Source organism: Pteropus vampyrus, unplaced genomic scaffold (assembly GCF_000151845.1).
Source record: "Pteropus vampyrus isolate Shadow unplaced genomic scaffold, Pvam_2.0 Scaffold472, whole genome shotgun sequence".
Classification (NCBI taxonomy): domain Eukaryota; kingdom Metazoa; phylum Chordata; class Mammalia; order Chiroptera; family Pteropodidae; genus Pteropus; species Pteropus vampyrus.
In genome coordinates, this window is record NW_011889253.1 from 986558 (window position 1) to 1010350 (window position 23793).

A 23793-nucleotide genomic window follows, 5' to 3' on the forward strand; every position below is an offset into this window, starting at 1 on the left:
TATATGACAAGACTGTCTTCAAAGAGGTCTTGTCTAATTCCTGTGTGGTCCCTCTAATTTCAAGGTGCAGCCCTGACCCAGCCAGCACCCTTTGCGAGAAGCGGGGAAGGGCTGCACTGAGCTACTCCTATTCGTTCATCTGGTTCCAACTTGTGAGCCACCGTCCATATTTGTGAGGTGCTGGTTGGGTGGAGGTCCAGCCTGTGGTTATAGTATCAAGCTAAACCATTCCTTGGCATCATGTTCAAACCACTTAAGGTAACAAGAGTCACAGCTCCAGTCACATCTTTCTTAAAATAAGCCGTACCATATACTAGTTGAGAAGTGGGTAATGTCTCTAATGTCATGTGGCTTCAGGCCCACTCAATCAACTTCCATTTAAAGTTAATTTAGAGTTTCAAGTGATCACATCATGCAACTATTGAAATATAATCAACTGAAAAGCCAGGGATTCAGTGGAAACACATGGACATAAACTTAGGTCTCAGGCCCATTAAAACAAGATTCCAAATATTTTAGGAAGATTCAGTCTCTCCTTTATTCTTATTCTTATTGAATAAAATCTTAAATTAACTTAGCCCATCTTGAATCATAATCTTGAATTCTCACAGCTGAGCATGCTGCCTCTGTTAACCCCTGAACTTTGGAGGAAATGTCATTATATAGTGCGACAGAGCAAGCACATATGAGCTGCTTAATCATATTTCACTGGATGGCACTGCTCCTAGCTCTGTTGATGCAACCTGTAATGCTTCCACATAGTCCCTAGTAAAAGTAGTCATAAAGTCGGCAATAAATGATGCTCTAAGTTCAGAAATTACACTCAACTAGCCATTGTTATCACAGTGGATAGCATTTGTGCCTGCCTAGTTTTAAATAATAACTGTTCCTATTTGATATGGAGCAAACTTAAGAGAGCAAACCCTGAACTCTTCTCTCTTATTTCCTTCCTTTCTATTTTAGCAGTTTAAGGAACAAGATCTTTCAGCAATTTAGGGAACAAAATCTGACATGTGTATGTAGCTGCATTAACATTGGTGTATTGAAAAGAGCACTGTAAGAGGGTCAGAAGACTTTGACTCCAATCTCAAATTTGTCATTGCTGAGCAGTTGTGAGGGCTTTAGGAAAGCAACACTACTTTTTGTGGCTCTGTTCCCCATCTGGGAAGTGAGAGATGTGCTGGCCCATCCTCTGAATAGGGGCTCTCAAAGGCTACATCCCCAAGGTCTAGAATCTGGTTTTCGATTCTCAAGGCTCTTGAGAATGAACTCACACCAATCAAGTTCACCAAAGGTCAATAAATAAACCAAAATGCCAATTTGCTATTTTTTTACTTAAAAATGAAACATTAAAAAGATGGGATACTCCCATTTCATGGCCAGATCACTCTCTCCCAATAGAGAAATCCACATTGAAAGCCAAATTAGAAGTAGAAACTTGTTGGATAGTATAGAATCAAAGCAAAGAGAGTCTGGGGTATCACAGCAAAACATAATTGTTACTTGTTTATTAGTTGACTTTTTCAAAATGTCATTTTAAAATTACCTAATTATAAATTTTCGCTCTATCTGCTGCCACTGCCTAGTGGAACTTAGACTGTTATTGTAGTCAGCTTTAACCATTTATGTTCTTTTGTCTCTGTGGGTTTATATATAGTCAATTTACATAACTACTGTGGGCTTCTAGATTACTTGGATCTCATCAAATCCAAAGCCAGGAAGTTCAACTTCATAGAGCTCCTATAATAGAAGCAAAGATCTGAGAGTAATCCCTCACTGTTAACCCCTCATTGCAAAGTCACCAAATTCACTTCCTGATGGCCACCTCTGCATCACCGACATCAATGTATCACACATTATGACCTCTATTTCTTCCTTGTTACACTCTTTTAGAGGAAAAACACTTTCTCCACAACAGAGATTTATCTTCAGTTGAGTTTTTAAGTGTTTAGGGAAAAGGGGAATGAATGAGGAATGATATAAGCATCTTGGTAGAGACGGTCACAGGATTAAATAGAGAAAGAGAGAACAACTGGCTTTGGATAATCTCACCAAAAAGAGAATAGGCATGAAGGAAAGGGTAAGATAAAATCTCTCCTGTCAATAATGCTTGCCAAGCCAAGGACAGGAAGTGGTAGCCCTAGAACCAACTGCCCCTCAGCCAACCATTGTGGCCTGCCCCCTACCCGCTACTCCTCCTGTGCAACTGTAACTAGATCCTTTGCAGGAGCCATACTGGCTGCCAGCTTTGACGGGTTGGGGTAGAGGGGTAATGCCTCAGCTGCTAGAGCATCTGTGTGCTAGAACTGGGAGTGTCCTCCCCAAGCCCCTCACCCCACCCCTTCAGAGAAGGGGACTTATTTCTTCATGTTCCAAATTGGAATGCAGAACACATTTTCCCAGAGACACAGTGTCACACCTGACACTTAGTCTCTGTGAGTTCTATTGTCAACCACGTTAGTTATTGAACAGACTGTTGTGGACCAACCATAAAATAATCACCATGTAGAACCTCATTTCTATGGGAAAATGTTTTCTGTGTTCCCAACAATAACTTACAAATGAACTTTTGGAAAATAATCCATTTTTACATTAAAGAATGTCTGGATGTGTGTTCCCAAATCAATGTCCACATCCTTTATAGTTTTTCCTGTCCTATCGCATAAAAGATGAATACCCTCGACACTCTGAGGGCTATTTATTTTAGAACTCCCTGTGATGAGAGAATCAAGTGATAGGTATGAAGACTACGAGAATATCCTCAGAAATTGTAATAGTCAACAGCTCCTGCCTGTGTAGCAGTCCTGGCAGTTAAAGGGGAGACTCAGCTGTGAAGATAGGGCTCTTGCAGCCTCTGCTTTCCTAGAAGGCTACTATGATTTAGGGTTGAAACCTGAAAGTCTACAGAAGCCACTACTGCTTCACTATGATTTCCACATACAGGATAGACTGTTAAATGAACTCCACACAAAGATTAGGGCAGGAGGAGGGCAATAAGAAAATGAACTCCTACAGGTTGCTTTAAGCAGAAGCTTCTCTGGCAGTTTCATTTGCAGCCTTCAGTAAAGGCCTCCATTGACTTAAACTCACATTTCTTTCTTCTGAACAGCTACAGCCTTACAGTCTGTATAGATGCTGCACATTTAAGCCCTCAATCACCCACCACTGTAATATGCTATATTTATTCTGTGGGTGTTAAGATTAGCCCTGGGTTTCAAGTCCAAATTGCCCCCATAGCCCTGGCTCAGTATTCAACATATATGAGACACTTGATAAATAAATCATTCATTGCTTGATTAACAGCACATATTGTCAGAGAACCTTAAACATAAATTGTGCCTAGAATATAAGTCCATGAAGCTAGGTTTTTAAAAACTTTCATTTCTGTATCCTCAGTGTCTAAATGAGTGCCTGTCACATAGTAGGTGCTTAATAAATATTTGATAATTTTTGAAAGTTCAGAAGTTCTTGCCAATAGATATTAATCGTAATTGAAGAAAATGCATTGCTGAAGTTATAGTAAAGTCAAAAAGAATTACCACTCCACTTGCGACAACATGAATGGACCTAAAGGGTATTATGCTAAGTGAAATAAGTCAGATTCCACTTACTCATGGAATCTAAAAAATAAAAGGACAAGCAAAACGAAACCCAGATTCACAGATACAGAGAAAAGATTGGTAGTTGCCGGCGAGGGAGTGGCGTGGGCAGGGAAACTTGAAATAACTGATTAAGTCATAAGATTTTAGGGATTAAAAACTTTTTGTTATAAGATAAATGTCATGGGGATATAATATACAGCATGAGGAATATAGTCAGTAATATTGTATTAACTTTGTGAGGCAACAGATGGTAAGAAGACATTGTAATGACCACTTCACAATGTATACAAATGTCAAATCACTGTGTTGTACACCTGAAACTTTTATGTAATATTGCATACCATTTATACATATACATATATATACATATATATGTGTGTGTGTGTGTGTGTGTGTGTGTGTGTGTGTGTGTGTGTGTGTGTATATATATATATATATATATATAATTAAGGAAGAAAAATCAATTTCCATGTGACCTTCAAGGAGATACAGTATTTAAAATAACATACACCTGCACTCATCTGCAAGTTAAGCCCTATGACCGTGAAGTAACTAAAGATGCTTCACACTCCATGCTTGTGAATTTCGTTGAGTTGTGTGTGGAGCATGGGCAAAGTCTGCAATTGTTGGCCTGTCTCAGGTAGTATAGGCTCCTTTAAATCTCCTCCTAAAGAACCATGACCTAAGCATTACAGAGAAGGGAGACAGAAAAGAACTTGGGGTTTTATTGCTTTGCTAGAGTTGGCTATATTTTTCGAGCGGTTTTATTGTAAAATAGCTTAAATGACAAACTCACCTGTTCATACTCTGCTCTAAAACAGTGCCAGAGCACAGTGGGACATGGAAAAATATGGCAAAGTAACTGTCAAGAAGCAAGAAAGGGGTGACAGGCAATTTAAAAGAGACTACAAATCACATGCACAAAGTCCCTCTTATACCAGATAATGTGGGTAGGAAAGATGTGCTAAATTCACTACCATTTTCTCTATTTAGAGATCACCTTCAATAAAATATTTGACAATGATTTTTGGCACTCCTTGCTTATGTCTACATGTGAGTCACTCTTTCAAAAGTATGTCATTTTCAGAGATGCCCATCAATGCATAATAGACATAGTTAGTTAGTTAGTTAGTTAGTTAGTTAGTTAATTAGTTAATTAATTTTCCTCCATCTTCACAAACAAGATTTATGCCTAGGAAAGAATCCTAACATGGGAAGGTGGGTGGGTTTTGGGGAGCTCAGATACCCGCAAAATTAGAAATGGTGCTTTCAGTTAACATCCATATCTCTCAGCCTAATGGAACCCAGCCTATAACTGCCTACAAGATCAAGCCCACACTCTTCAAGCTAGCATTCAAATTTCTACTCAAGCTGGTCCCACCCTATCGAGTCCATTGTTTCTCACCATCAGCTCTCTTGTATGCCCCAGAATCCTCCACTTTCTTCACCATGCTTCTCACTAATTTGTACAGTTTTTCTTATTAAAAAAAAAAGTTCCCTCAACCATTTGAATACTAACTGTCCTCCAATGCCCATTCTACAACACTTCTCTCAATGAGGTCTTTCCCAAACACTACATTTCAGTACACAAGGGTCTTCTCTTCTTCTGAACTCTGTATTACGCTCTAGACTCTGGAACCACTAACTTGGATCTAGTCATACACTCCTACACACTGTCAAATTCCACTATTTCACATATACATGCTGCCTCTTTCCACAATGCCAGGCACAGCACTCACCTTATAGATGGTGAATAATTACTTGTTGACTATCAGTCTTTTCTTCCAACCTAAAATTTAAAAAGATATTTCTTCCAATAGAAACACCTGTACTTTTGGCATGCCTTCTTCAGAAGAAAAGACAGAGAAAAGGTAATTATTTTCTGGTAAAACTTTACAAGTCAGGGTTTGTATATTTTCCATTACATGGTAAAATAGATTCTTCCTTTTGAAGAATATGATTGAGAGAAGTGAAGAGTGCTGACAAAGGATTTACCTCACCAAAAGGAAGTGAAGTGACTGCCTGGGATCTCTTTGGAGGATCAAAGTCCTGATGTGCAAATCTCACACCTTGAAAATCAAGAAATCAAGAAAGTTTGCGTAACATAAGAAAAAAGAAGTGATATGAGGACTGGAAAAGCAGAGAAGCTCTTCCATATGACGTTATGTAGCTAATCTCTCATATCTTTAATTTTTTTTTAATTTTTAAAAGACTGAAATAGGTACTTTAGCTTGGCATGAAGAAACTGAGTAATACTGTATTAGGGTAGACACAGCTTTTTTTAATCCTTATTTTCATCTACTAAAGAGTCATTTATATGATTGAAAGTCAACTCTTGATAATCTACATATAGACTATTAGACATACAAGCTATCTAAAATAAATTTGGGAGGAGAGGTAGATGGGGCAAAAGGGGTCAAATATGTGGTGAAAAAAGAGATCTAATTATGGGCGATGAACACACAATGCAATATATACTTTACTGTTGAATTGTACACTTGAAACTTACTGAATTTCATTAACTAATGTCACTATAGTAATAAATAAATAAATAAATAAATAAATAAATAAAATAAAAATTTAAAAATTCATTCATTCATTATCCATTCAACCTGGTATTTGCCATGTACTAACACAAAAATTTGCTTTAAGATGAGAAAAAAAAAGGACACTATGTAAAATCTGGCAAGTAAAGAAGTCATCGACAGGTGCACCAACCATTAAACCATTGCTTTCCATTCTATTGTCTTTCCTTGAAGGTGATTTTTTAAATTTCAAATCAAGATTTTCCCCAATCCACAATATATTCTCAAACACCAGCATGTCTTCAAAGAATGCACAGCACAAATGCTCATTTACTCTATCACAACATGCATTTCCTCAAAGAAGTAGTTAAGTTTCTATTTTAGTAAGATGTTGCATTCTCTTGGTTTGCATACATTTCTTAGAAATTATTGATAAATATCCCCAGTTTGCTGGAGACCTAGACATGAGTAACAGACAAATTATATGACGGAATGTTCCTTAGTGTTCAGGTCTGCTTCACAGGCCAGGCTCTTCATAAAAGGGATAGGGAAACCTGTATGTTGTCTAGGGTGAACAAGTCCTTAATAAGGATTTCACTCACTGCTTTGTAAACTGCTGCATCTCATCACACCTTAATTTAATTCCTTTTTTTTCCCTATTGCCCTATTCAATCCTTCCACTGACATGTCTGATCTCTGTAATAATATTCAAGTCCCCAAGAAAGTATAAAGCTGAGATTTTACTCTATTTGTCTATGCAGAACTTAATTAGGAAGGTAAATCTTCTTCCAGAAGTCAAATAGAAATGATGCGTGAGTGTATGCTGTTTTGGATGATCCACATCTCGGAATCCATACAGCCTTCTGTATGGTAAGGTCCAGTTTGCCAGGATATGACAAAGCTTGGAGCTAATCAGACAGATGCCTGGTGTCATTAAGTCTTTCTTCCAGATGACACCAGGGGAAATGGCAATGGCAATGTTGAAATGCAGATATAGAGCAGCTTCTAGACTGAATGGACATATACTCCCTCTAAAAAGTTGGTAAGCAAAGGCCCTAAGAAACTGGCAAATGCCTTCATACTTTTTCATTTGCAATTCAAAGGCCAGACCTTGTACTTCCTTTTGCTTCTAACTCCAATATTATCGCCAAAGGCTCTGCATACCTTATGCTGTGCTGGCAACTCTTCACCTCTCAGACTGATCCTTGGGGGCCGCCTCATTGATAACACATGACCAAATTAGAATGAGGCTGGAGTAGGATATAGCTGGCCAAGACTGTGTAGTTTTAATAAAGAACTGTATTGTGCTCCATTGCCCCCAGAAGCAACCTGGATTAGAATCAACATTAAAACCAAATTAGAGTAAGTTAGATTTAAAACAAGATAACTTTACACCCCCTATCAGAAAGATTCAATTGATCAAATTTTCTAACAAAAGACATTCCTTTTGGCATTATCAATATGCATTCAACCCAATTCAGAAATGACATGTGTTTTTTATGTGTTACATTCTGTGCTTTTTGTATAGAGGAATTTGATTTTTATTCCCCCCCTCAACTATGCCAGGTTTATTACTTATTTTCCTGGGAGCAGGGGATAATATTTTTGTTAGTCATTATCAGAAATTTGGAAAACAAACAAACAAACATTTGTTGAATTGTTTAATTTAACTAAAACAACATGCATCTTGCTTTGGTACGTATTTTAAAATTTCAAGCTATCATAATTATAAAATAAATGTTTGTTTTAAAAGACATAAAAATTAAACTAAGTCATCCAGGTAAACATGAGAAAATTAAAAGACTTTTTTTCACATTCTTCTAGTTTATGCATAGACTAGAAAAGAGTGAAAAGGTTTCCTGATTTTTCAATTCCAAGAGGAATCCGTCCAAACTGTTTCTATTATTAGCACACAAAATGGTAGCTAAGAAGTTACTGTGGTTAACAACTGAATAATTCATAGTCTCTGAAGAATTCAGTTGCTTTGTCTTCTCCAGTTCCTCTTTCGAACTGGATCCCCAAACATATTTCTAGCCCTGAGTTGTTATAAAGGAAACCATATACAAATTGTTTTCAACAGTTAAAAATTGGCGACACTAAGCATTGAGAACAACAGCAAAATAATAAGTTGAAGGCTTAGCATGAACTTTTATAACCAATTCATAAAACTCTAAAGATTATGCATTTATTGTCAGAAATTATAGTTAAAAATTCCAATCTCTGTTCCACAGATATCATTGAGCTACAATAGCTCTGAAATTTAAGCTGTCTTTATGTAGCCATCCAAATAGAATATATAAACAAATTAAATGTGACATATAAATAATTTTAAACACATTTCAACACACCTAATCTAAATTCAAATTATTTTCTATGATGCAAGTCACTGAGAATTTCAAGTCCAGAAAAAAAGCACTTCAATTAATGAGTGAAAGATATTAATAAAGTTGAAAAGATAAATTTCTGTTAACATGAGAACTGTTAATCTAAAACTCCCATAAATGTTCAACTTCAGAAGAAGGGTGTTAAGTATTAGAAAATATATGGAGGTTTTACTTTCAACTTTATTTTTTTTTTATGTCTTTCCAAAAACAAGCAGTCTCTGCCAAATAAAGCATAGAACTAAGAAACAAGATAGCTGGATTTTTTTGTTTGTTTGTGTTAAGTTTCATCCCTGTCAAAATTCTCAATGTAACTAGTGTAAAACTTCAGAACACTTGAAGAGGCCATCATCTCACAGAGCCCACAGTTTATGTATCCAAGTTTTCTTTAATGTTAGGATTTCTAAAGGAAATCTTCCTATAAAGCATGACTCACTTTTTAAAATGAAGCTTGTTTAACATAACTGAACTGAGTGAACTTTTTTGGATCATGCAATGATATCATTTGTGAACACTAGTGTACGGAAATATATTAAAATTCTAATTAGGAACTAGCTTTCATTAAGAGTTTACCCGGTGCCAGGCACTGTGCTAAGTGTTTTAGTTGCATTCATTCTCTCATTTAACGCTAAGAGGTAGTATATAACTAATGAGCGTATACCTAACATTAATAAAGCATCATATATACACTTTGATGTTCATTACCCATTATTCACAGTGGCCAAGACATGGAAACAACTGAAGTATCCTACAGTAGATGATTGGCTAAAGAAGCTGTGGTACATATATACAATGGAGTATTACTCAGCCATCAGAAGAGATGAAATACTGCCATTTGCGACAACATGGATGGACCTCGAGAAAATCATGCTAAGCGAAATAAGCCAGACAGAAAAAGTTGAAAATCACATGATATTACTTATATGTGGGATATAAACCTAAAAGCAGCAAATGAACAAGACAAACAAACAGAGACTCATGGACATTGGACAATAGACTAGTGGTTACCAGAGGGTGAGGGGGAGGGGAGAGGTAGATGGGGTAAAAACAGCCAAATATGTGGTGACAGAAAGAAATCTAAGGGCAATGAACATGCAATGCAATATATATATATATATTCCTTACTGTTGAATTCTACACCTGAAACTTACTGGATTTCATTAACCAATGTCACCATAATAAAAATAAATTAAAAAAAAAACACAAGAAAATACAATCTCACACCTGTTAGAATCACTGTTATCAACAAGGCAAGTAATAACAAGTGTTGGGGAAGTTGTATAGAAAAAGGAAACCTCATACACTGCTTGTGGGAATGTAAATTGGTACAGCCACTATGGAAAACAGTATGGAGATTTCTCAAAAGATTAAAAATATAATTACCATATGACCCAGCAATCCATCTTCTGGGTATCTACCTCAAAAATTTGAAAACATTTATTCATAAAGATACATGCAGCCCAATGTTCATAGCAGCATTATTCACAGTGGCTGAGACATGGAAACAACTAAAGTGTCCTTCAATAGATGGTTGGATAAAGCTGTGGTACATATATAAAATGGAATATTATTCAGTCATAAGAAAAGATGAAATACTGCCATTTGAGACAACATGGATGAATCTTGAAATTATCATGCTAAGCAAAATAAGCCAGGCAGAAAAAGTTGAGAACCATTTGATTTCACTTATATGTGGGATATAAAACTGAAAGCAACAAACAAGCAAGACAAACAAAAAAAAACTCATAGACACAGATGACAGTTTTGTGGTTACCTGAAGGATGGGGGAGAGGGGGGAGGTAGATAAGGGTAAAGGGGGTGAAGTATATGGTGATAGAAGGAAATTTGACTTTGGTTGGTAAAAACACAATGCAATAGATAGATGATATATATTAAATTTTACGCTTGAAACCTATATAATTTTATTAACCAATTTCACCCCAATAAATTTAATAAAAAAAGAATAATAAAGTAGCATATACCTAATATTACATATCACTGCCACCAAGGAAGTTAGAATATAAATAAGAATTGGCTAACCTGGGTCAGTTCAATTCCAAAGCTCAGTCTCTTAGCCACTGCACTGCTATACTATTTCTCAAGAGCAAAGGTTTCCTGACCAGGAATAAAACCAAGAAAGTCAGGGAAAGTCACAAATTCTAGCCACTAGACCACACAGCATGTATTGAGCTGCCTGACCCCACAGTAAAAGGTCCCAGATGGTTTGGGGGTCTGCTTTTTATAATTTTTCTGTCTCCTTTCTCGACCTGCTGTTGATTTCATTTCTTCCATGTCATACATAGATTTATACTCTTTCTGCCATTGCCAGCATGTCTAATCTATAGCCCCTCTTCTCTCTTTCCACACGTTTCTATTTACACGCTGTTTTCCATTTTACAAAGTGCTTCCTCATACCTTATCTCATATAATCTAATTTGCTATTTCTAATCAGTTTTGGGATGAGCAACCAGATATATTTCCAACATGCTTAGATAAGTAAAAGTAATTAGGCTCATAGTGAGGGCCTACAGCAATCTCCTAGGAATAAATTGCATAAGTCTTAGCGCAAAGATAGGGCATCTCTTTTGCAGCCCAGAGTTTCTCTGACCATTCAGCCATTCTTTGAATTATTTATTTAAAAAACATTTCCTGAGCACCTGCTATGTACCATATTCTATACTGAGTTTTGGGGTTATAAGGATGATTAAGCTTTGGTTCTTGCCTTTGAAAAGTTCCAGGACTAGTAATGAGACAAATGTGTCCACAGATTTACCATAGTGAGACTGGGCAGACAGCATACTGGTAGCGTGGTACAAGGAATTATGAGAAAATTGACAACAGCTGTCTAATCTAGCAGAGATTTTGTAAAATATCTGAGGTTTAGGGGGAAGCTGGTATCTCTTTCTTTATAGTTTTTGGCTAGGTGGCAGATACTTAATAGATTGCTGAACTCTAGATTAACCAGTAAAATTGTTCTCAACTCTGGCTTCACATTAGAATCACTTGGGGAGCTTTCAAAAATGAAATAATAACAAGACCTGGCTGCCTTGGAAAACTGTTGGGCAGTACCTACTCAGCAGTTAATTCCTATGTATAAACCCATTGGAAATGTACACCAGAAGATATGCACAAGTATATTCACAGTAGCATTGTTCATAGCAACCAAAAACTGGTTACAATCTAGATGTCCATTAACAGGTGAGTGGAGAAACAAAATATGGTACATCCACATGATAGAATACTACTAGCAATAAAAAAGAATGAATTACTAGTATCTGCATGAGCATGGGCGACTTGTACAAATATTTCTCTGAGTGAAATAAACCTTATATAAATGAGCAAATGAGTACATACTGTACGCATATAAAATACCAAACAGATAAAATGAATTGAGCATCTTAGGAATCAGGGCAGTGGTGCCAGTTGGTAAAGAGTAGTGACTGGGAAGGGGTACGAGGGTAGCTTCTGGGTGCTGATAATGTTGTGTACCTTAATCGTTGTGCTAATTATATGGATGTGTTCAATTTCTAGAGATTCATCAAACTATATACTTAGAATCTGTGCAATTTCCTGAATTCATGTTATGCTTTAATATAAAATTTACTTAAACGTTAAAAAAAAGTACGAAGACCTGGGCCTCGCTGCAGACTGATTTATACAGAAGCTCAGTGGGAGGGAGCCACTGCCCCCCCAACCCCCTTGTAACACTTGCGTTTTTTAAAAGCATCCCAAGTGGCTCTAATTACAGACATGTCTAAAAACCAAGGGGCTAGGTGTTCCTGTATTTATCATCAGCTCCTTTGTGACGACATCCTGACATGTAGCAAAGGGAAAGAATTCAGAGTAAGGTACATCAGTGATTACATTCTGGCTTTGTTTTGCACTGGAAGTGTGAGGCATTTGTCTGGATCATCCCCAAACCAGCACTGTGTGATGTGCACAATGCCTCCTCCGTCCCAGTACTGTTGTGAGGATTAAATAAAATAATATACTTAAAGCACCTAGAATATAGTAGGTGCTTGAGAAATCGTGGGTACTCAACTCCTCTTCCTCTTTTGCATCTAAGTTCCTAAGTACAGTGATGAGCAGATTGCTGTAAATGAACAAAAACTCATGCTCTCCAATTTCTCCTCCTGAATGAGTTTCTTTGTTAAGACTGAAGTAATATTATACTTGGACTAGTGATGTCAGATGAATATGAGACATTTCTGGGCCCTAGTAGCTCACTCTATTAAGCATCTGCTATCCTTGAAGATGAATGGAGAGGAGGCCAACCATAGGAAATACAAACCACAGACCCTTCTTGGGAAAGCTTTGTCCCTGCTCCCATCCCTAAGAACAGCGCCAACCCTGTGCAAAGACAAGGCTAAGATGTGAGTTGGCACAAAGAATAGAAAAAATTACTAGCCGGGAAGACAAACCATCCATAAAATGTGCCAAATTAAATACTTCTGTATAAAATGTCATGTTTTAGTAAAAACAAGCAGACAGAATCTTGGGCTAAGAGCAGGAGACGCAGGTCAGAGTTTTGATCTGCTACTTGTAAGCTGCCTGATTTTGGTGAAGTAAACTTTTGTTTCTCTGTCAAATGAAAGCAATGCCATCTCTCCTACATCCTTTACAACGGGCCAGTGAGTTGCAGATAAGTAGAAGGCATTCCAAAAAAAAAATTAAGCAGTAAATAAATGCAAGATAATACTAGCTGGAAATTTACTTTGTTCCAAACTCCGATCACCAACCAGCAACTCACCCCACTAAGACTGAGAAGTCTCTGATATTAACTGCTCCAGGCATACCCAGAGACTACAATAGCCTGAAGCTCGCTTATGTAAGAAGGGACTGCAGTACTGCCTGGCATGTAGCATAATATTTTGCTTAAGAGAAATCCTTGGAAATGCCTCAGATAAAGTATAAGGGCAGGCCCCGGCCTTACTTAGGTTTTGGAAAGAGGTGCTCTCAGTCACAGAACACCAGAACTGTTGCTAGAGCAAATGATGTCATCGGAGCTCCTGTTACCATGGTCAATGTCAAAATTAAGATAGAAAGTTGAAGGACAAATTGTGGGGTTTCCAGGCAAATATAAGTTAGAAAAGCAGTTTAGACCTTGGAAACTTGCTTTAAAAATTATCAATACTTTACAGAACATCAGCTGAAATTTATCCTATTCTGGGATGCTTTTTGGTTTATGTGATTTTATTGACAAAAACATACAAAGCTGAATAGAAAAATATATCGCCTTACTCTATTTTTATTCCCACTACACATTAAGAAAAAAGTCACGTGAGTCATCTCTATATTCAAAACCAATAATAAACCAAAAATACAAATATAAGATTTTTTTTAAGAGACAGAGATAAACTTAAGGGTTCTCCACTCTAGAGCTAAGAAACGAATAGCTCGAATACCTGTTGGGTTTTTTTTAAAGACTGGAAAAAGAAAACTTGAAATTAAGGGCACGTTGGGACGTCTTGTAGAGTACAGGTCTTTCCTCATCCAAAAGCTATTCCTGAGACAGACCCGTGTACTCATCCCCTCAAATATTCCCCAAATGTATAAATGCCGGGAATGAAGGGGGACATCCAATTAGTATCAAAAATAGTACTGTTGACTCTTTGCCCTGGTTGAGGGGTGAGAGAGAGGGGAGAAGAGGAATCGGTCTGATGTAAACCTTGAGGCCAGAGCCGGACAACTCGCCCCTAAGTTTGGCGCGTCCTCGCTCTGCGCCCCCGCCACTCTCCTCCTCCCTCCAGGCACCCGGGATCTCAGTGCAGCGGGAGGCCCTGGCAGAGAAGGGACCCCGCCGCTGGGGCTAGGAGCCACGACAGGCGGAAGAAGGACGGCTCCTCTCTGACGGGAGTCCTTGGGCACCACCCCAAGCCCTCGCGCTCTCCCCTTCCCCTGAGCCGCTGTCCCCCAAGGCAGGTCACCTGGCTCGGCCGCTGCCCGTTTGTCCTCCAGCTGCCCGCTCACTCCAGCCGCGCCGCCGCCGCCTCCTGAAAGCGGCTTGTCCTCGGAAGTCACGGGGCCAGTAAGCGGGTGGGCGAGCCTGTGCCAAGGCTGCGGGAACCGTTCAATCCAGCCGAAGCTGGGACCCTGCCTTTAGCGCGGCCGCCACCAGGACGAAACTGGAGAGCTGGGCTCGGCTCGCCCGGGTTGGGAGGGGCGGCTGCAACTTTGCTCCTGGACGCGAGCGAGGCGGGGGCGCCCGTCTCCAAACTCCGTGCCGTGTCTGCAACCTCTCCGGTCCAGGAATTTTTTATGCTTTTTTTTTTTTTCTTTTTTAATCTATCGGGAAGCCAAATTTTTGCCCTTAAGTTTTTGCTTCCAAAGCCATGCTCCTCGGCGGACGGAGGACCGCGGGGCCGAAAGCGGCGGGGGTTGAGGGGAGACGCGCCCCGCTGGGTGTGCGGGCAGAGAGCCGAGCCAGGGTGCACGGGGTGGCTGCGAGCCAGTAGCGGCTGCCCAGGGAACCTGCCTTCGCGGGTCCTCCAGACCCGCTCAGCTGCCTGCGCTGCCCCCCTTTTGCCCGGGAAGGAGAGCGGCCTGGAGGGATCCGGCCAGCGGCGGGAAGCAGTGACCCGGACTTGGATCGCCCAAGTAGGAACTGGAAGTGACAGTGGCGCAGGGCAGAGCAGCGGCAGCAGCAGCAGCAGCGGCAGCAGCGGCGGCAGCAGCAGCAGCAGCGGCAGCAGCAGCCCGGGTAGCGGTGGCAGCAGTAGAAGCCCCGGTGTAACGGCGGTGGTCACACTGCGCCTGCTGCTGCTGCCTGCTTTAGCCAGGAGCCCAGGGCTGCCAGCGCCTGGCCTGCCGGGGGCCACTGCCAGAGCCTGGGGCGGGAATCCCGGCCTCACAGACTAGCCCTTCCTGGTGGCCCGCTTCCTCCTCCACCAAGATGCCACTTGGAACCCCAGGCTCTGTGGTGAGCTGCTGAGACAGCAAAGCAAGGAAACATTCTCCAGCAGCCATCCACATGCCTCCCTTCCCTGAACTATCCTGGGTGCCTTCCTGGGCTCTGTGATAAGAGGCCCCCAAATCAAGTAGTCTCTTTGAGGGAGAATAAAAAGGTTCGTGATAGTTGGGAAATATTTATGACCCTGCTTGAAGTTCATTTATTACAATGCAGTCTGTAAAATATTAGGATGGCCAGAGTCGTTGGTGTCATTTAATGTAACTCACAGAATCCACTAGGAGTGTCAGATTTGTTCAACAGGAGAAAAATAAAACCTTACCCACATCCTCTTTAGTCTTCCCACTAGCTCAAATTGAGTAGCTAATTATACAAAGCTTTCCCAAGTGAAACTGAGGGAAACAGGCTGGTTAAAAATAGTGTTCAACAGTTAGACATTACCAATCCCTACTCTAGTCTCTTCATTTTAGGATAAGACAACTGAAGCCTAGAGAAGACTCTGACTTTACACACGTGGCAGGCTCAGGGATTGAAGGAATGTCTACTGATACCCATTACAGCTACTGGGTAGTTGTCTGGCCTCATGCCTCACTCCTCCAGGGAGATTCTGCTCTCCTAGTGCTGGAGCTCTCTTATGGAAGATTTAGCCTTGACTCATGATTATTAGTAGAGCCGCCTTCCTTCCAGAACTGCTGCTCTGCAGAGCATCCCCTGGGAAATGGCAAATCATCCATCCCACAGGCCCTGCTTTGGGGAAGGCACCCATGCTGTTCCAGCAACAAGGCAGATGGAGTGAGTCAGGGAGACAGGAGGCAGTGAGGGGGTGGGGCAAAGAAAAAGCCATACTGATACCAGCTGGTATAAGAGAGAAAAGAAAGAGAGAGAGAGAGAGAGAGAGAGGAAGGAGAGAAGGAAGGACGATGGGAGAAAGAAAGAAGCATTAACTGAGCCTTCTATATATCCAATGAAATCCATGTTAAAAAAGTCTTTTTACAAAGTAGGTGATTAAGAGATGGTAGGGGCTCCTTAGCAATGAGTTGGTAGTAAGACGACAGGGTAAAAAGCAGGAGGATCTGCTAGGGATGAGGCAGTGGGAAGCCTGGCTGAAAGGAAAACCAACCACAGGACTAGAGCTGTTACAAACCAATCATTCATTTATGGGGCTGTAGCCAGGATAATGCAGTCAGAGGTACTCCCAGGCCACTCTTAAAGGATGAGAAGAACTGTATATGTCCCTGATTCTCACCAAGTTCAAAGACAGAACGAAACCAAAACTACCATTGCTAGATTAGTGTTGTTAAGGGACTTCCTAGTCACATTAGTAGCACTCGACCTACATGAAGATTTTTCCATATGTTCTGGAATTGCTCTTGAGGCCTGAGTGTCTTCCTTGCCTTCTCTACTCTGTTAACAACAGGACAGATATATTTGGTTCACAGAAAAGGAAATACAAATGGACTATAAAGGGGTGAGAAGATGTTGAAACTCACCAGGAATCATGAAATACAAATTAATGCAATAAATGAAATACCACTTTCATTCAACAGTTTAGCAACCATTAAAGACAATATATATCAAGGGCTACTAGGCATGAGGAAGAAGGCACTTTCTACACTATTGGTGGGAGTAGAGCTTCAAATAGCATTTTTATAGGGAGACTTCAAAGTATCTATAGAATTTTGACACAGTGATTTTATTTCTATGGAGAAAGATGCTTCAAGAATAATCACAGATGTGCACAAATTTCTCTATGCATATTCAACATGACTCACTGGGATTTACCCCAGACATGCAAGGTTGATTTTACATATGAAAATTAATCAATGTACTACAACATATCAATACAATAAAGAACAAAAATCAATGGTCATCTTAGCAGAAGCAGTAAAAGCCTTTGACAAAATCCAGCACCCTTTCATGATAAAAATATTCAAAAGACTAGGAATAGAAGGGAACTTCTTCAACCTGATAACAAGGCATCTACGAAAAATCCACAGCTAATATATTTAGTGGTGAAAGACTGACAGCTTCCCCCAAGATCAAGAACAAGACTAGGATATCTACTTTCACCATTTCTATTTAACATTGTACTGAAAGTTCTAGCCAGACAATAAATTAAATTAGGCAAGAAAATGAAACAAAAGGGATCCAGATTGGGAAAGAAAAAGTAAAATTATCTCTATGCACAGATGACATGATTTTGTACAAGAAAACCACAAGGAATCTAAAAAGACTTTTAGAACTAATAAACAAGTTCAGTGAAGTTGAAGTATATAAGATCGCTATACAAAAATCGATTGTATTTTTATATATTTGCAATGAACTATCCAAATATAAAATCAGGAAAACAATTCCATTTACAAGAGCATCAAAAGGAATAAAATACATCAAAGTATTTTATTATATTATATAAGATATTAAATATCACCAAGGAAATACGAGGCACGGACACTGAAAACTTCAAAACATTGTTGAATGAAATTTAAAAAGACCTAAATAAAGAGAAAGACATCTGTGTTCATGAATCAGAAGACTTAATATTGTTAAGATGGCAATACTCCCCAAAGCAATACACAGATTGAATATAATCCCTACCAAAATTCCAGCTGCCTTTTTTGCAGAAATAGACAAGCTGATCCTAAAATCCATATGGGTACACAAGGGATCCAGAATAGCCAAAGTGATTTGGAAAATGAAGAACAAAGAGGACTCATGCTTTCCTATTTGAAAACTTACTGTAAAACTATAGTCTTTTCAACAAATGGTATTGAGACAACTGGATATCCACATGTAAAAAGGATGAATTTGGGCCTCTACCTCACACCATGTACAAAAATTAACTCAAAATAGATCAAGGACCTAAGCTAAAACTATAACACTCTTAGACGAATACATAGGAGAAAATCTCAACAACCTTGCATTAAGTAATGGGTTCTTAGATATGACACCCAAAACACAAGCAATAAAAGAAAAAAAATAGATGAATTTGACTTCATAGAAATTTTTTATAAATTGTGTTTCAAAGGATACTATCAAACTCGGGGAGGCACTTCAGAGAATCCTTTGTTTTCCAGGCGCCTCAGCAGACTTACCTGACCAGTTGTTAGCTGTATGAACCCCTAGAGAACACAAAGATGGAGGTCACTTGGAGAAGCCAACTGGCCACCCAGAAGGTCAGAAGGCAGCCGTTCTTTAATGTGTTCACCATGCCCAACAACCAATACACAAATAGTCAGTGTGCTGTTGCATCTCTGGCTTCATTTTTTCTGCATTTCCAAATTGACCATTTCCAGCTAGCACTCTTTCTTTAGGTAAATAGTGTGTTCTGGGCAATAGTCAAGCTCTGTTCTTCTTGCTTTTTGTACATGAACAGTTTTATCGCATCAACAAAAATCTATTAATCATTTCCTATATCAGGCACTGTGCAGAGTACTTTAGGCCTGAGAGACATTCTATCTAAAATAACAAGATATGGAAACAACCTAAATGTCCATCAATGGATAAATGGCTTTAAAAAAAAAAAAGTGTGGTGTATATATACACGATGGAATATTATTCAGCCATGAAAAAGGAGGATATTCTGCCATTTGTGACAACATAGATGGACCTCGAGCACATTACTCTGAGATAAGTCAGAGAAAGACAAGTAGTGTATACTATCACTTAAACGTGGAATTTTTAAAAAGTCGAACTTGAAAAACAAAACAGTGAAATAGTGGTTACCAGGGAATGAGGGTGAGGGGATAAAAATTGATGTTATGTAAAGGTACAAACTCATAATGAGTAGTAGATAAGCCATAGTGATCTAATGCACAGTATAATAAACATAGACACAATATTTTGCTGTAATTATGTAATGTGATAAACATCACCACCATGGCAATCATATCACAACATATAAATGTATCAGAGCAACACATTGTATTGCCTTAAATTTATACAATTTTATATGTCAAATCTATTCAATTAGAAATAAATTAATTTTTTAAAATTTGCAAATATTTGTGTTTAGATCTGTCTTTTAGTTAATTAGGAGCTTGAGACTGGATGGTCAGTATTCTTAGCTGCTGGGTGCATCCCAGCTCAGCTTTCAGTCTCATTTTATTAGACATCTATCAGGGTTCTAGGCGTGCTTCCACATGGCTCCTATGTACCCCTTACAGGCATAATTTTACATACAATACTGCCTAGTAATAACAATAACATTAAGCAGCTGTTATGCATGTCTTATGTGCAGTGATATATTAAGTGCTTAGATGCATTTTCTCATTTGATCCTTACAAAAATCCTATGCAAGAGATATTATTAATGTCTCCATATACAGATGAGAAAACTGGAGCATAGAGTGGCCAAGTAATTTTTCCCAGAGTCACGCAGTCAGTAACTGACTAAGCCAAGACTCTGCCCCAAGGTTGTCAAACTAGAGAAGTTACGTGCTTAACCATGATGCTAATATTAAAATATTCATACAATGTTCAGGCCAGCCTGACTTACCAAAAAAGAGGTGAAAATATGCCCAGCGTCTTTCATTTAAGAAATAAATATTTTAATATACTTTTTAAAAAGGTTTCTATCCAAAGTGGATAAAACTATTTTAAGCATTGGTGCTTAAAGGAGTAAGCATTCGTTGTCAGAAAAATCCACTTTTGTGAAACGACTCATTCTCCAAAAATGCCAGACCTACAAGGTGTTTCTGTATCATCTAGTATTCTTGGAACTGCAAGGAAGATCAGTATATCTTCTGGCAGCTTCAGAGTGCAATAATCATTGGCAACCTCACCATGTTTTTATTTTACAAATAAAAATGAAAATATCATGATCTGTACCATAGCAGCCATCATTCTATAAGGGATACAGAGTTGTCTACCTCGAAAGCCATACATGCCCATGGCCATGCACACACACGTGTCCATATGCATGTACGTGTATGTATGCGTGCACACACACGGAGCTAAAATTGGGCAATAGGGGACCCTGGAATAAAATATTCTGGACAAGAGAAGCCTGATGCTATGGCTAACTTTAGGAAAAACTCTGAAGCAAGCAAAGTTTATGAGGGGCAAAGCCATTTGTACTGCTATTAATAACAGTAGCTGACACTTGAAGAATACTAACTATATGCCAGGTACTCTTCCGCAGACGTGGATTTATTGAAATATCACACCAATCCTATGAAATCGGTGCTGTTATTATTCTCACTTTACAGGTAGAGAGACCGAGGCATAGAGGCATTGTTAAGTAACATGCTACTAACATTGTTAAGTCACAAAACTACTAGTGAGAGAGAACTGAGATTTGAATCCAAACAGTCTAGTGTTAGAGTCCATGTTCAAACCACTACTAATAATTCTCCACAAGTAATACCACTAATGCATGTCTACACTTATGTCCCTGGTCCTGTGCTAAGCACTCTATATACATTATCTCATAGATCTTTTGAGGTTAGAGCTCTTAGCTCAAAACTATTATGTAGCATCTAATTTGAACCTTAAAACAACCCCAAGAGGTACCTATTATTGTGCCCATTTTACAGAAAAAAAACAATGAGGCACAGAGAAGTTACTTGGCACACAGGCAAAAGTACCACCTGCCTCTCAGTAACACCCCTATATGCATTGCAAGGATCCGTATAGTATAAAATAATGCAATGTAATTCATTATACAATTTCTACCTCAGAGTCAGAGTCTCAGCTTTTCAAGGCCTCTATTCTAAAACGTTAATGGGAAAAATTAACAGTAGACTTTATTCCAAGCTCAGGGCAGATGTAGTGACCCTCTACAGCAGCCAGTGTCCCACTTTGGGTTATCTTTAATGGGGAAACATACCACACAAGCTCTGTCATCAGAAGCCTTATTTCAGGGCTTAGATACTGTATCTAAAATATATCGTTTTCTGAGTTTTGTTTTGTTTTGTTTTGTTTTGTTTTGTTTTGTTTTGTTTTGTTTTGAAGCTGGTTTCTGGAAAAGCCAAACTAGCAAGCCACCACTGGGGACCACCAATCTCACCCATGGTTTCCATGAAATGCTTCCTCTGTTAACAGTGAAAATAAGCCAAGGACTTATACTACAACACTATCTTCACTAGCAGAGTGAAAAACAATGACAACAAAGAAGACAACCTGGGTGGGCTTACCTCCACTTGAAGGGTTGCACATCCTTTCAGGAAGTCGTTGATATTGTTGATGCAATCAGCTTCTGTTTGGGGCTCCAGACAGTACTAGAGAAACATAGCCAAATGTCACCTGGAGACTGTCATCCCATGCCAAGTGTACCATATTCACTATTCGCTAGTAACTACATAGACAGGCTTTTTAAGGCAGGGAGCAACATTGCTGTCAATCCAGGAAGAGAAATAACCACCAAAGGAAGTGATGCAAAAATCTAAACGGTCAGTCTTTGTTTCAAATGTCATCAAACTTTTAGTCTCAAGTCATCTCTACTTATAAACTTTTTTCTCATGCTTTTTGCCCTAGTGTGGTGAGAGCAAATTAGAGAAACCCAGACAAATTAGAGAAACCTAGTTTTTTGAGCTTGGTTTTGCTTTCAACTAACTACCTCTCTCCCGTTTCTTCATGATAATTTATTCAAAGTATGTTTTTCCCTTTGCTGTTCTCTACATTTAATCACAATTCTCTACCATTTATCACTATTTTCCCACTGTTTTTCAAGTTTAAGAAATTATAAGTAAATCAATTTGTTCAATAAAAATACAAACTGGTTCAAGAGGGCAAAAGATCTATACTCACAGTCACATTCCCTGCTGACCTTAAGAAAATAATTGTAGGATTCTACCTTTAAACTGACTTAAAGTGTACTTTAGAAATCATCCATCTTCATGTTTCCAACATTAAAAATTTGAGGTTTTTAAAGAGAATAAGGGTAGTTTCACTTTGAACATATGCTGCATTCGAAACACATAGTTAGTTTTTATTGTTTTAACAAACCTGACATTTGGGATTATTTCTCCTAGTTGCTAAATAGCCTCTCTTTCAATGGATATTTTATTTCTTTGAGAAGAAAATCTATATTGGTTTTAGTCAAACTGTCAATAAACATCATCAGCATCTGTTATAAATCATCCCATTATTTCACAGACTCATGCACCCCAAGTTCAAAACATGTCCTCAGTAACAGGAAGGTGTAACATGTATCTCTATGACAGAGCAATCTTGTGATATGGATGTTCTCCTTGTCCCCTGGCACCAGTGGTATAACAGGTTTTGTTACACTAATATTTGGTGGCTAATTACTAAAGAATAACATTTCATTTTCTGACTTTTTCAATCTACAAAAACGGTAAGAAAAAATATCTAACTTTTAGAAAGAGATTAAAGTAGGAGAGTCCCAAGATTTGGACAACAGAAAATCTCAAGAGTCACATTATTGCTGCTCTCTGGTGGTAAGCACTCCCAAGGATACTGCAAATGTCCCTTACCTTTTCTACAGAGCCAGGCCTCAGTCTGCTGATCAGCTTGCACAGCACTACCCCATTTTTCAGCGAGGACTTCAAGAACTCCTCCGGATCACAGATGGTCTTTTTTGGGGAGTCTAAAACTCCCAAGGATATAAGCCATGTCACGATTCGCTCTTCTGGATTCATTATTGAGGACTGTCTGCTCCGAACAGCTCTCTGGGGTAACTGCAAGGACTAAGCCACATCCGCGATTGCATCTGTTGTTGTCTTCCTTTTTATGAGTTCTCTTCTGGTGCTTGCAGAGCAAAGCTTTAAAACAACTTTTCTTAGACAATGGTGGAATCCACTCAAATTATGGGATTTCAAAACCACAGAGATCAAACTCAAAGATGTGGAAAGAGAATGAATATAAAAATCATGGATAGCATTAGTTTTATTTTTCAAAACCTACAAAACAAATTCATTAGGATGAAAAAAAGAAGAAACACACACACCCAAAAAAAAAAAAAACAGTGCAAGAAGCTGTAAGGGAAGGAAGTGAGGAGGATGCTGGGGAGGGAGGAGAAAGAAAGAAGCAAGGGCTCTTGGAAATCAGAGGTGACCCAGCACTTCAGGGGATAGTGGAAATGAGACACTTTTGAGCCAATCTGGGAAAACGCTGTCAATAAATAGTCTATCTCCATTGAAAATCTGGCTTTTGTCACGAGGACAATGCCAACTGGCTCTTAGGTCAAACAGATATGAGGCTTGTTGGGAGCTGTGCTGGCACAACAGGACTCAAAAAAGGTAGGGTGAGAAAATTCTTCCATGAAATAGTCGGATGTCCTCATACTGTTTCACAGAGATGGTATGTCACGATCATTTCTTGCAAAACACGTTGAGTTGCATGGTGACACTGTGCCAAGCAAATAAAGATTGTGCCTGCTGTCACCCATCACTGTATATAAGCAGAAGCTAGAAAAAT

The 23793-nt window shown here is 39.0% G+C and overlaps 1 protein-coding gene across 4 annotated transcripts in view; it reads right to left on the reverse strand.

Moving 5' to 3' along the window:
* Nucleotides 1-23065, reverse strand: part of ARHGEF6 (Rac/Cdc42 guanine nucleotide exchange factor 6) — a 112011-nt gene extending 88946 nt beyond the window's left edge. For 2 of the 4 annotated variants that reach the window (XM_011382421.2, XM_011382417.2), the window contains exons 1-2: nucleotides 22851-23046; nucleotides 21549-21632 (exon numbers count right to left, since the gene is read on the reverse strand). In XM_011382421.2, coding sequence (XP_011380723.1) covers nucleotides 21549-21632; nucleotides 22851-23015 — 249 coding nt within the window. In that variant the 5' untranslated portion in view covers nucleotides 23016-23046. Of the gene's footprint in view, nucleotides 1-14435; nucleotides 15048-18507; nucleotides 18535-21548; nucleotides 21633-22850 lie in introns of those variants that run through there. The other 2 variants (XM_011382415.2, XM_011382419.2) reach the window with 2 other exon arrangements.
* Nucleotides 23066-23793: the final 728 nt, after the last annotated feature.